We start from the raw sequence: 14,942 nt of genomic DNA on the forward strand, positions 1-14,942 counted from the left end.
GGGGAAAAAAGAGGCAGTTCTCCTGGCCATGTTTCATATGTTTGTAACCAGGGAAAATAACTCTTCTGTCTACTTACTTTTTTTTGCAAAAATGTTTGATGGAAATGCTTCTTGCTAACTATTCCCTTTATCCTGGACTATTAATCCATATATGATGCAAAGGTTAAGAAAGCATCACAAATTATGTGGAACCGTACTGGATAAAAACTCACATTACAACTGACCAAGCAAACTTGACAAATCAAGTCTTTTTCACCAGCAATGTTTCTTGCAAATTAACATGGAGAAGAGTCAAATAATAGCAACCAGAAAACATTTTAAAAGCTCCACATTAAAGTTTTTCATTTAAAAGCACATTTCTGGTAAGATTATGGGTAATGCTTTCCCCCTTTGTTTTCAAACACTGTAAATAATTTATTTTAATTTCTACAATTTGTATATTAGAATAAAATAGCCCTGTCATAAAACCTTTTTTTTTTTCATGGGTAGGCACCCGGAATCGAACCTGAATCTCTACCTGCTGAGCCACCGTGGCCTGCCCTTTTATTTCTAATAGCACAGTAAAAGAATTCTGATAGTTACATTTGTTCATGGATGCCACCCGGGGTCACTTAACATCTTGTAAGAAAACCATCTGGGAGTCAAGCTCACTAGTAGGATTTAAATATTTCCAAATAAACAAAATGTTAGTTTGAACCGGTGGAAAAGATGATTCTTTAAAGCTTTAACTAATAAAAAAGTAAATTCACCAGAAATACAGAGGTAAACTATTACCTTTTAAATGAAAGTGAGAAAGTAAAAGTGAGTTTCAAGGAAGCTATGGCACCTTTTAACATTGAATCTTTCAAACTTTGCTTGTAAATAATATGAAGATGGAGTGACTAGACAGCATAGTGATTAAGAATGTGGGCTATGGCATCAGATTATCCAGACTTAAATCCTAGTTTCCACCACTCATCATATCTGTGAATTTGGGTTTAGATGACAACCTCTGAAACCTCAGTTTCCTCATTGTGAAACAGGGAGCAGGACAACAATTTCAGGGTTACTATAAGGATTAACTGAGATGATTCATAATTTTCTTTCTTTATAAATTCATCATGTAGCAAAACGCAATAGAAACAGGTTAAGAAGCACACACTCTGACCCGTTCAGCTCATGGTAGGTCCACCATGACCCTACTACACAGAGCAATGAATATTGCAACCTTGGGATTGATTTTGAAGTAAGGGCTACTTTGTTCCCTAACATCACTTTACAACTTTTTTTTTTAACATGTTAAAAGTTTTTTCCTTATATACCAAAGCAATATGTTCTACAATTTAGCCTGGATAGGCAAGGCAGTTTTAACTAAAGTAGACATATTAAAAACTGGTCACTTGGAAGATAATTAAACCTGATTATTGTGGTGATGTGGTAAATGCTTTGAGAAAACTCTATTTGGGAAAGAATAAATAATCCCACAAAAAGTTCCCTTACAATTATAGTGCCTATTTATGTGTAGGATTAATTCTTTCTAGATATGGAGCCCACATTTTAAGGACTTGCTAATTTGACTCTGACCCAAAATGTCTACTAAAAATTTTATTTTGACATGTGTGGGTAAATTATTTGACTTTTGATTCAGAGACAGCAGCAACTGAATTAGACCATTCAATCTCAAATCCTTTAAATTTGTTTATATTAGTATACGAGTGACCTAAACTAGGATGAGAAAACATAAAAATGGGTTACAGATAAAACATTTAATTGAGAAGGAAACGAAATATATATTTATGATTTTGGACAGATTTCCAAAATAAAACCACCTAGTAGAAAAATAATTAAAATAGGATTTTTATACTCACATAAACTTTTAGTAATTTATACTCAGGTATTCAATGACGGTAGTTTATGTCATACTGTTCCAGTCTGAATTACATTGTTGTACTTGCTCAAAACCAATGATAATAAATTTGGACACAAAAATGTCAGAAGCATATTTACCTATTTTGTGGACTGTTGCCCTACATATTCTTAATTCTAAGGGGATCTGAACATTAAACAGTCATTACTTAAAGAGCATCTACATAAAAATATGACAGATATTTATTTAGGAGACTAATAATTAAAATAATTTTCTTAGATTAGCAAACCAGGTTAAAAAATTATAACAGGATCCTCAATGAAAAGTTTATGTACTTTTATCTGCTTCACTTGAAATTTAAATTAGATTGAAAATAAGTAAATGTTGAGTGTAAAGTTTGAGATCCATGCAATTTTCACTTGAATTTAATATTTTTTCCTGTTTCTGTCAATGCTGGATATTAAGATCCACTTGTTAAAAATTCACCTGACATGTTAATATGTACAGAGTTTTGTAAGATCAGATGAAATTTATTTTAACACCTAGTCTTGAGAAGATGGTTAATCCTCTTTTAACCTACTTGCATTTACTAGACTTTCTTAGGAATTATCAATCACCTTTAGCATCAACAGATATACAGTAATATAATAGATAGTAACTTTCTAATTCATTAATTTCCATATACAGTTAAATCAATCCTGTACTGCAAATAAACCAAAGTACTATGCTGTCATCATTTTTTTTTTTTTTTTTTAGTATTTCAGTGCTAAACTAGGGGTGTAACTCCTCATAAAGCAAGCATGAATGTGGCATCAAACTTACTTTTCCAAAGAAGCCTTTGAAGAACTTCCTTTCCTGGAGGAACAGGGGGACAAGTCGAGTGCTATTATTTATGGGCTAAAATGTCCCAGGGTTCCATACCAATAAGCACATACAAAAGTTGGGGAAGTGCAAAATGAGAGAAGGGGAGGAAGTGAGAGTTTTAAAGAGTTATCCATACCAGGAGTGACAGGGGGAAAAGGAAGGGTGCATGAGAATGCAGGGAAACATACTGTATGGCCTAAGAATCCATTGAAAGTGTGAGAAGAAATCAGAACCTGTATTCATGCAGAACAACTGGTTAGTTTAGTATTCTCTATTTTTAAAACAGATTATCCAAATTTGACAGCAGAGAAAAAGATTAGTACATACTGATTTGGTGAAATTTACTCACAATAGTGAGAAAGGAATGGAAGTTGGGCTTCATATATATTTTTAATTTAAAATCAGTGGTCAACTATTGTGGAAGTCATCAGTTAAAAAGCTGGTCCACATTCAGAATGATCGCATAATTACATAAAAATGTAACATATAAGTTTTAATTATGAGTATGAATCAAGGATCTTTGTCACACCTTTTTCTTACTGAGTTTAAGATGTCACTTTTAGAATCTTTCGTACGAGGTAACGGAAGGCTGACTATTGGGTTTCCATTTACTTGTGCAGTAGTAGTCAATCGTACATGTGTATGTGAATAACAAAAACAGCTGGAAGATTCCACAGCACACACGGGGAAACAAAAGATATGTTCTAGTCCAGACAGAGAATAAATAATCTATAAAGAACAAAGCGTTAATGTTTACACTGGAGCTGGGAAAATAAATATATCTGAGAATCAACAAAATCTGTGGGTCACAATTAAAATGTAAGGAATAGGGTTCTGTTGTCTTTTTAAATGTTGTTTTAAAATAAAGTAACTTGAAAATTTGTTTAAGTATCCAAATAAGTATACAAATATGGTACTATCTGGATAAGAGAAAGATAGGTATCTACAGTCCCAGCACCAATTTTTAAGCATAAAAAATTATGAAAACTGGCTACCAATTAAAATCTAGAGAGTTTATGTAAAGTAGATAGGTTCTAACTCCTCAAAGTTAATTTAACTTAATATTTCCCAGCCTTGGTTGAACTATACTTTAAGCCTTTATTTTTTTTTACAATAATCAGTTTTCAATATGGCTAAATCTCTAAAAAAGGTATAACTATACTGAAATTTGATCCTTTAAATTATGAACTCATTTAATGCTCTCAAACACTGAAGAGTTTTTCCCCTTAAGTTTTGAAAATCACAAACAGCATCAGCATCAATTATTTCCACAGAATATTTTTAACCAAACCTGGAAAAATAATAGAATAATTAGGGACAGTTATTGTAATAAAACTAAGATTATTTCTGCTGCCAAGTTTGGTGACCCTAGTTTTGTTAGACTGTAAGTAAGGATTAGCTTTCAAGGATACAGCCAAAGTTAAGCAATTCACCATTCTTGAGGGATGGAGAGGTGAAAGAAGGAGAGCTGTTAATATTTAATTTGGCCCCCCCAAAAGGTCTTGTTTAACATGGAGTTTTCCCTTATTTTGTAAAGTATCCCAGATGTTAATAAAAAAGTTTGCATGCAAAAAGCATTAAAAAGATAGTTATTAGATTAGTGAATAATATTAATGTTCTTTTAAAAACAAGTTATCATTCTTTTACCTGCTAAAACAAGAACATATATTAAAACAAATATATCAAATAGTGAATAAAAAACAACATACTAGAAACTGGTAATATAATGAAACTAGTCTAAAACCAAGACAGAAAGGGAAAGACATTTAAGAGATAATGGGAAGAAAAAACCTTTTTAAATGAAGGGCATCTTGAACCAGCATCACACAAGATAACCAAAGGTCTGACATACATTTTATTTTTACAAAACGGACCTAAAATAACTTTACCTTTACCCTGTAACTGACTGAGCCATAAAGGCATTAAAATTGGGTAATGGCCATTTCTATCCTATCTAAGTTTCAAGGAGGCTTATTAGGGAAATTATGTCACAAAGTGAATGAACTGGAAATAATGAAACTAAACTTTATGCATAGAAAATAAATAAAAATTTTAAAAACTTACTTATGGTCTGAAAAGCATATTTTAACAACTCCTCTTGCTTAGTTAGGATATCTTTTCATTTTAAAATAGCAACTGATCATCATATATATAGATAACTTCTAACTGAAGTTAAATTAATTCTAAATTGTAAGGGCTACTTGGGAGAAAAAAACTATACTCACAAATTATCCCACTTTCTCAATTCCTCACAAATTAAAAAAAAAGCATGAAAATGCTAAATTTCAAAGGTCATTCAAGTGATAGCTTTAAGATTTTGTCATTTAACTGATACATTTGAGATATAAAGTTCTTTAAATTTGTAAACTTTGGTATTCAAACTAGTTATAAAGGCTTGTGCTTCGTTAATCCTCCGTAGGCTTGTATACCCCTATATTTGTTTTATTTATTTGAAACTGAGAGGAAGCTATATGATCTAAAACAAATGAACAAAAACCTCCAGAGACATAGCATTTGGCACAATATCAGCATCTAACAAAACTGGTTGTGATCCCCAGTCTCTTATTTTATTGTAGAAGAGGCTATGGACCAAAGTTATTACTAAAAACACTTATGTATTAAATTTTAGGGTAACAATATAATATATCTAATCAGGAGCTAGGTGAACAGGATCAGGGCTTTTTAAAAAAGTAGTGGATGTTTATTAGATGAAAGGCCAGACAAATAAAGGCAATTAGAAATTTTTACATATTAAAAATATAAAAGAAAGACAAAATTCATGAATTTTTGTGGACTAATAGGATCTGAAAAAATATCATCCTGAAGACTTTCAACTTTCTGAGTACAGAGCCAGAAAGGTATTTAAAGATGGAGATAATTCTATTGAGTATAATGAGGAAACTGACTACAGTAACCCAATAATTCAATCTCATTTAAAAAAACAGATTTTTAATTTTATTATTTATTTATAAAAGTTTGTGTATACAAAATTATATATAACATTTGCCCCAACTCTCCTGAATAGGGTTTGTAATGTTTTAAATAACTTCTTGAATGTAAAATCCAGAAATGGTCAATTTCCCTGCAATATTCAAAAGTTTAAGTATGTCTAGAAAAGCAATCATCAACAAATATAAAACTTCCTTTTAGTCATAAAAGATCACAAGGAAATGAAAATCTTTAGAGATATGCAAAATGATTTTATAAACTTTAAAATACTGAACATAATATGTCGTTATTTATGATGATTATGAGATTTGGTTTGACCACCTATTGAGAAGGACTGGATTGTTCTCTGTATATTCATTCCAGAAACATGTGCCAGACACTGTTCTGGGTATAGGTTTAATTTTTAAATGGCAATTTGGTTCCTATTTCTTGGGAAAATAAAATCTCACTAGAATTTCACTATCTAACAGTCCTATATCTCAAATAATTGTGTTATAGTTTATAATCTTCTTGGTTTAAAAAAAAGATAAAACAAAAAAATCCACCCAACTAAAAATTTACTTTTAAAACTAAACAAATAATAGTGGCAAAATCTGGGACTTAGGAGAGTTTAATTTATTTACTTTTTTGCTCCTTTGTATTTTATATAATAGAGATGTTTCCAATTAAAAACTAAATGGCTAAGTTTTAAACAACTAAATACCATTTCTCAATATCTTCTGTGCAAAATTAAACCATCTCTGGTTTTTCTTAAAGAGTGGACATTAAGCAGTACTCTGAATTTGAGTGCTTTCTAAAGACTAATTTCACACTGGCCTTTTAACCAAGTTATATAAATTAAAAGATTTTAATAAATACTACTTTTAGCAATTAAGACATTTCTGCCAAGGTTTTTGTATAGATATTTATCTTCTTGTATTATTTTAGGAATCCCAGTGACCAATAAAAATCTAATTTAACTTGCTTTTTTTCTAGAAATTTCCAACGTAATTTGTTCAATAACTCATGCATTCCCATTCATTGTCTGTGATACTTTAATTTGTTATGTATTAAGTTTTTATATGAAAAAAGGGTTAATTTCAGGTCTATCTAGTCTATTCATTGACTTGTACCCTGTTTTTTACATTTGGTATTTTGTTTTTGGTATTATAAAATATTCCTTAACGACTAGTAACACCAATCACATTACTTATATTCGATGTTCTTAGCTAAACTTTTGGTTATTATTCTTCTAGATGAACTTAGAATTATTTGATAAAGAAGAGTCTGAATTCTATTTAAAGTGGTCGTGGCAAAAATCAAAAACTAAATGATCTGAGGATATGTTTAACTTGGTAACATTTTCAAAATGGACATGGCAAGTCTATAAATTATAGTTTCTCATGTACCATAGCAAACTGGATATAAATATCCTTAAAATTAATGATGAACTGGAGAAAACAAAAAAACTAGGAAGGGCTTCAGTCATTTAAAATGACCATATCTGAGGTGGCTGTGTGCACTGTTTCTTTTTATTTTAGCTCTTTGAATATTACAATCAGTTATTTTTGTCTTTCTTTTCTTTTTAAAACAGATTCAGACACTTGTTCCAAAAGAAAATCCATCTCTTTCTGAGTCAGTTGCTTCCTTAATTTTATATTAAGGAATTATAGATAAGAGAGCATATAGAATGCACCCAGAAGCAGAAACGTTTTGATTACTAAGCAAATTGAGAAAAAGCAGTCATTAGTAGCCATACCAGCAAACCCAAAGCAACAAGTACTTAATGCTGTTTTGGGTAAGGACATGCAGAAGTAATGCTAAAAGCTTTCACAGCAAAGAGAGAGAGGCCACATATTGGAAAGAAGGAAGGTTATGCAGAGCACTGTCAGAGTCTATGAACATTCCTGAAATGCATCTAAAATATGAAACTGAAATTAATCAAAGTCTTTATGAATGCTGAACCCTTTTTATTAAGTACATAAGTATGTGCCAGGATGTGTTTTATAGCACAACAGGCAAAGTAAACATTATTTATCCTGGAAGAGGGCTCTCCATTTCATGTATGCTGATGTTTGTGCAAAAGACAGTGGAAGGAGACTGTTTATGTTAGAGAGGTGCAGAGAAGAAAACTGGGCGTGAATGTACATGGGAAATAGGAGAGAAGAACCCCTCCACCCAAATCTAAACGTCACTGGCCATTATGCAGATATCTCTATCTTCTTTATTTTTCTGGAAAGTTGTTTCTTATAGTAGATTTAAAATTAGTAATTTATAATCCAGTTATCACAGTTAGATTAAGACACTAAATGGAATAGTTTTATTTCTGGTTTTAAAATATTATTCTTCTACCAGGTTTCAAACCATTTGCTTAAAGTAGTCCTTATTTAAAAGTACTTTTTGGACAACATCTGGCCTAAGCTAAAGGGGTTGTTCTCTGTAATTTATGCCATGAGAATGGTCACATGAGATACTCTTTATTAGTGAGCACGTGCCTTTTGCACTAGAAGAAACACTGTTCTTATTGGATACTGGGTCACTAAAGTTTACTAAGCAAAACCTTTTAAGAAAACATTGAGAGAACAGAGATAAAAACTGGCGGCCATCAAATACATACAGCTTTCAATCTTTTTACGGCATCTTCACAGATGTGCATTCCTCTTGATTCATCAACTTCTACATGGCCCAGGTACTGTGGAAAGAAGAAAGAAGTTAGGGCTACTGCTATGTTTACTCACTAGTTACTATTTGGTAGGCATTAGGTGGTGGAAAATGGAATATTACAATTCCTGCACTCACTGCCATTGGAGAAAAGTTAAAGGAACTCACAGCCATTGTAGAAGAGTTAAGATGTTATTTTTCTTGCCCTCGGTGTCCTCAAATGAATAATTTAGAATACCTGTCTCAGAGTTGTTTATAGAGAGTAAATAAAAAAGTACATGATAGACATTAAATATTATTAAATCTATTTCATCTGATATTATAATAGCCTGAGCTAAAAACAGTTACAATATCTATAAGTATAAAGGTAATTCTAGGAGGAAGTAGAATATATATATATATATATATATATATATATATATATATATATATATATATACGTATGTATAATGAAAAAGGCACACAACACATATGACCATTATTCAAGCTTGAAGCAATCACATGCTCCTTTCATGGGGAGCACATAAAAGCAGGGCAGAAAATTAGAAAAATTTTAAGATGGCAGGGCATTTGAACTTTAAAAGATGTATAGACTTTCTAGAGGTAGAAACTGAAAGCTTGGGAAACCATTTTAGGCAGAGGGAATGGCATAAAGTTATAGGTATGGGATAGGGTAACTATACATCAGTTTAAGTATTCCTCTTTGGCTAGGATATGAGGTATATGTAACTGGGGAATTTGAATGCTGAAATGAGGAGTCTGCACTTAATCCTAGAGGCGATGGAGAGCTAATAAAAATTTTTTTCAAGGTGGTAATACAATGTAAATTGTACCTTGGGTTGAGAATAGTCCTGAATAGAAAAGCAGAAGGGAAGGTGGAAGTGAGGACAATATTACAAATGCTCTCTTTTAAAAGTGAGGACAATATTACAAATGCTCTCTTGTTTCCTCTCTTTAAAAGGAAATTTAATGGGTGCACAGGTGGTTCAGTGGTAGAATGCTAGCCCTCCATGTGGGAGACCCGAGTTCGACTGGTTTGAAATGATGTATGTACCCCAAAAAAGCCATGTTTTAATCCTAATCCCATTTTGTAAAAGCAGCCATTTCTTCTAATCTCTATTCAACAGTGTATGTTTGGAATTGTAATTAGATCATCTTCCTGGAGATGTGATTTAGTCAAGAGTGGGTGTTAAGCTGGATTAGGTGGAGGCATGTCTCCACCCATTTGGGTGGGTCTTGATTAGTTTCTGGAGTCCTATAAAAGAGAAACATTTGGAGAATGAGAGAGATTCAGAGAGAGCAGAGCAGAACGACACAGCCACAAGAAGCAGAGTCCACCAGCCGGCAACATTTGGAGATGAAGAAGGAAAATGCCTCCCGGGGAGCTTCGTGAAACAGGAAGCCAGGAGAAGAAGCTAGCAGATGACGCCAAGTTCACCATGTGCCCTTCCAGATGAGAGAGGAATGCTGACTGTGTTTGCCATGTGCCCTTCCATTTGAGAAATTAACCCTGAACTTCATTGGCCTTCTTGAACCAAGGTATCTTTCCCTGGATGCCTTAGATTAGACATTTCTATAGACTTCCTTTAATTGGGACATTTTCTCGGACTTAGAACTTTAAACCAGCAACTTATTAAATCCCCCTTTTTAAAACCCAGTCTGTTTCCGGTATATTGCATTCTGGCAGCTAGCAAACTAGAACACCCACCAAAAATAAAAAAGGAAATTTAGGGTTCTGGTTCAGGGTAAGATGTAGTAGATACATTCTATTTTGTCCCTCCTACTGAATGAAACTATAAAACCTGGACAGAATGTATACAATAGTTATCCAAGGTCTCTGAAAAGTAAATAGCAGAAAGCGAATCAGGAAAAAATAATAGAATTCAAAGTATCACTCAAGTGGCAAGGAATTTACCTTTATTCCTCACTCTAGTATGCTCTGGCCTCAACTTAACACAACCAGAAACCCAAAGAGAATACGGGCTCAGACAGAATTCCAGGAAAAGCCCTCTAGCTCTGGCTTAAACACCAGGAAAATGAATTTCTAATGTTTAATAAGAATATGAGAATCTCCTCCACTCCCTTTATTTTCCTCTCTTTTCTTGGTTCTCTCAGATTCCAGCCACCAAGAAATCCTGTGGTGGTGGTCGTAGCAGCAATGGAAATTCACAAGAGCTGCAACTCTAAGGGAAGGGAAACTTCCTCTCTGTTTAGTGGAGCTGCAGTTCCAGAGCTGTAGTTCCAGTGGGGTGGCGCCAATTCCAATTTTGCTTTTTTTCTCTCTCCCACCATTTGGTCCTGGATGCAGGTAAAGTCACAGAAATTCATGGTAGAGTTGAATAACCAAAGCCCTAGGTTTCTTGTTAGATGACCAGAAAGAAGGACTCCACAGAACAGAAAGTAATAAGGAAGGCATAGAGAAGGAGTTGCTCAGTAAAGTAACCCCATAAAATTGTTTAGAAGCTCACCCTGGAGCTGCACAGGTGAGGATCTGATACTCATTAGCACACCAAAGACTCTGAGAACTGAATTAACTGACAAACTGACCACTCAGGTCCGAAACTGAGTACTGGGTGGCACACACATGAGATAGATCCAAATGGCATAGCAAAAGCTTTGAAAACTGAACTGACATTGGAACTTTAGCTTATAGAAGGTGAGTTGGAATTTGCAGCCTGAAATCTAACCATGTCAACTGCCTGCTAAAACAAGAATATCAACATTCTCCATAGGATTTAAACAAGAGCCAGAGTCTCATAATGCAACATTCAAAATATCTAGGATATGATCTAAAATTACTTGGCATAGGAAGAACCAATATAATTTTAATTCAAATGGGAAAAAACAATCCATAGACACCAACACAGAGATCACACAGTTGAAATTATCTGACAATGACTTTAAAGCAGCTGTTATAAAAATATTTGAAGAAGTGGGTGGGTCACGGTGGCTCAGCAGGCAGAGTTCTCACCTGCCATGCCAGAGGACCTGGGTTCGATTCCCGGTTCCTGCCCATGTTAAAAAAAAAAAAAAAGATAAAAAAAATATTTGAAGAAACAATGGTGAGAACTCTTGAAATAAATGGAAAAATAGGATGTCTCACAAAGAAACAGAAGACAGAAAGAAGAACTAAATGAAAACTATAAAACTGAGAAATACAATAATTGAAATTTAAAAGATATTGAATGAATTCACTAGGAGAAAGGAGATAGCAGAGGAAAAAGCCTGTGATCAACTGAAACTATTCAATTTGAACAACAACAACAAGAAGACAAGAACACAAGTCAATATTTGGGTCACTGGAGTTTCAAAAGGAGAGAATAAAGGATACAATGTTAGAAAAAAGTATTTGAAGAAACAGCAGCTGAAAATTATCCAAATTAGGCAAAAGACATAAACCTATACATTAAATAAGATGCATGAGCCCCAAAAGGATAAACTCAAAGAAAATCATGTCTGAGATTTCATAATCAACCTGCTCAAAACAAAGGATAAAGAAAAAAAAATGATACCACCAAGAGAAAAAATGAAACATTACTTATAGTAGAATGATTTGGATGATTGCAGATATCTCATCAGAAACTATGGAGGCCAGAAACAAGTGGAACAACATTTTCAAAATGCTAAAAGAAATGTCAATCCAGATTTCTATATCCAATGAAAATATCCTTCAGGAATGAGGGTGAAATAAGGACATTCTCAGGTGGAGAAAAAACAAGATAAACCAAGATATCATTATACAATCATAGCTAGTAGACCTGATCTAAAGAAACTGCTAAAGGAAGTTCATCAGACAGAAAGATTATAATACTGGAAGAAAGTATGGAACTTCAAGAATAAATAAGATCAGTAAAACTGGTAAATCTCTGGATAAATATAATACATTATTCTTTCCTCTTGAATTCTTTAAAATGTAATTGACAGAAAGAATAATGAAGTCGGAGGTTTCATACTACCTGACTTCAAGGTATATTATGAAGCTACAGTGGTCAAAATAGCAGGGTACAAGCATAAAGATAGATATACTGACCAATGGAATTGAATAGAGTGTTCAGATATAGACCCTCTCATCTATGGACAACTGATCTTTCATAAGGAGGTCAAGCCAACTACCCTGGGACAGAACAGTATCTTCAATAAATGGCTCCTGGAGAACTGGATATCCATATGCAAAAGGATGAAAGAGGATCCATATCTCACACCTTATACAAAAATTAACTCAAAATGGAATTCCTGATATTCTCAGAAGAAGTGGAGACAACCAACGCAACAAGCCGAGCCCTCAATCTTGGGGTTTTTTCATATGAAACTTATTCCCGCAAAGGATAGGCTAAGCCTACTTAAAATTAAGCCTAAGAGTCACCCCCAGAGAACCTCTTTTGTGGCTCAGATGTGGCCTATCTCTCTCAGCCAACACAACAAGCAAACTCACTGCCCTTCCCCCTCTATATGAGACATGACTCCCAGGGGTGTAAACTTTCCTGGCTATGTGGGACAGAAATCCTAGAATGAGCTGGGACCCAGCATCAAGGAAATGAGAAAACCTTCCAGACCAAAAGGGGGGGGAGAGAAATGAGACAAAATAAAGTGTCAATGGCTGAGAGATTTCAAACAGAGTTGAGAAGTTATCCTGGAGGTTATTCTTACACATTATACAGATATCACCTTTTTAGTTAGGGTATATCGGAGAGGTTAGAGGGAAGTGCCTGAAAATGTAGAGCTGTGTTCCAGTAGCCATGTTTCTTGAAGATGATTGTATAATGATACAGCTTTCACAATGTGACTGTGTGACTGTGAAAACCTTGTGTCTGATGCTCTTTTGATCTACAGTATGGACAGATGAGTAAAACATATGGATTAAAAATAAATAAATAATAGGGGGAACAAATGTTAAAATAAATTTAGTAGATTGAAATGTTAGTGATCAATGAAAGGGAGTGGTAAGAGGTACAGAAAAAAATAAGGGAAACAAAGGCTAAAATATACTAGGTAGATGGAAATACTAGCAATCAATGAGAGGGAGGGGTAAGGGGTATGGTATGTATAAGTTTTTTCTTTTTATTTCTTTTTCTGAATTGATGCAAATGTTCTAAGAAATGATCATGGTGATGAATATACAACTATGTGATGATATTATGAATTACTGATTATATACCAAGAATGGAGTGATCATATGGTAAGAATGTTTGTATTTGTATGTTATGTTTCCAAAAAATTAAAATAAACAAATAAATAAATAAAACAAAATTAACTAAAAATGGATCAAAGACCTAAACATTAGTGCTAAGACCATAAAACTTTTAGAAGAAAATGTAGGGAAATATCTTATAAAGCTTGTAATAGGAAGCAGTTTCCTAGGTCTTACACCAAAAGCAGAACACTGAAAAAAGAAATAGATAAATGGGAACTCTTCAAAATTAACACTTGTGTGCATCAAAAGGACTTTGTCAAGAAAGTAAAAAGATAGCCTACACAATGGGAGACAATATTTGAAAATGACATATCAGATAAGGGTCTAGTATCCAGAATATATAAAGAGATTGTTCAACTCAACAACAAAAAGAAAAACCCAATTACAAACAGACGAAAGACATGAACAGACACTTATCAGAAGAGGAGATATAAATGACTAAAAGGCACATGAAAAGATGCTCAACTTCAAAAAAATTAAAATAAATAAATAAATAAAACAAAATTAACTAAAATTAATTTGCTATTAGGGAAATGCAAATCAAAACCACAATAAGATATCATCTCACACCCACCAGAATGGCTATTATCAAAAAACACAAAACGACAAGTTCTGGAGAGGATGTGGAGAAAGAGGCACACTTATCCACTCTTGATGGGAATGTAAAATAGTACAACTGCTGTGGAAGGAAGTTCGGTGGTTCCTTGGGAAGCTGAGTATAGAATTGCCATATATTCCAGCAATACCATTGCTAGGTATCTATTCAGAGGACATGAGGGCAAGGACACAAACAGACATTTGTACACCAATGTTTATGACAGCATCATTTACAATTGCCAAGAGATGGAAATAGCCCAAATGTCCGTCAGCAGCTGAGTGGCTAAATAAGCTGTGGTATATAATATGATGGAATATTATGCAGCTGTAAGACAGAATAAAGAAGCATGTAACAATGTGGATGGACCTTGAGAATATTATGCTGAGTGAGATTAACCATAAACAAAAGGACAAATATTGTATGGTCTCACTGATGTGAAATAACATTAATGAGTGAACTTGGAGAATTGTAGTTTAGAACAGAGGTTATTAGGAGATAGAAATAGGGTATAGATTAGGTAACTGGAGCTGAAGATAGAGATTGTGCAACAGGACTGATTGTAAAAATTCAGAAATGCATAGCACAACACTACCTGATTGTAGCACAATAATCCAACATAGCAAGCAAACCCTCTGCCCTCCCCCTCTCTATGTGGACATGACTCCCAGTGGTGTAAACCCCCCTGGCAATGTGGGACAGAAATCCTAGAATGAGCTGGAACTCAGCATCAAGGGAATGAGAAAACCTTCTCGACTAAAAGAAGAAAAATGAGATAAAATAAAGTGTCAGTGGCTGAGAGATCTCAAACAGAGTTGAAAGATCATCCTGGAGGTTATTCTTACGCATTATATAGA

At 33.7% G+C, this 14,942-nt stretch overlaps 1 protein-coding gene across 9 annotated transcripts in view; it reads right to left on the reverse strand.

Moving 5' to 3' along the window:
• The window catches only part of NUMB (NUMB endocytic adaptor protein), a 256,544-nt gene that overhangs the window by 55,357 nt on the left and 186,245 nt on the right, over positions 1–14,942 (reverse strand). For 7 of the 9 annotated variants that reach the window (XM_077122971.1, XM_077122970.1, XM_077122972.1 and 4 more), the window contains 2 exons: positions 8,256–8,330; positions 2,669–2,701 (listed from right to left, as the gene is read on the reverse strand). In XM_077122971.1, the coding sequence (XP_076979086.1) occupies positions 2,669–2,701; positions 8,256–8,330 (108 nt within the window). The remainder of the gene's footprint in view (positions 1–2,668; positions 2,702–8,255; positions 8,331–14,942) is intronic. The other 2 variants (XM_077122977.1, XM_077122969.1) reach the window with 1 other exon arrangement.

Source organism: Tamandua tetradactyla, chromosome 12, assembly GCF_023851605.1.
Source record: "Tamandua tetradactyla isolate mTamTet1 chromosome 12, mTamTet1.pri, whole genome shotgun sequence".
Classification (NCBI taxonomy): domain Eukaryota; kingdom Metazoa; phylum Chordata; class Mammalia; order Pilosa; family Myrmecophagidae; genus Tamandua; species Tamandua tetradactyla.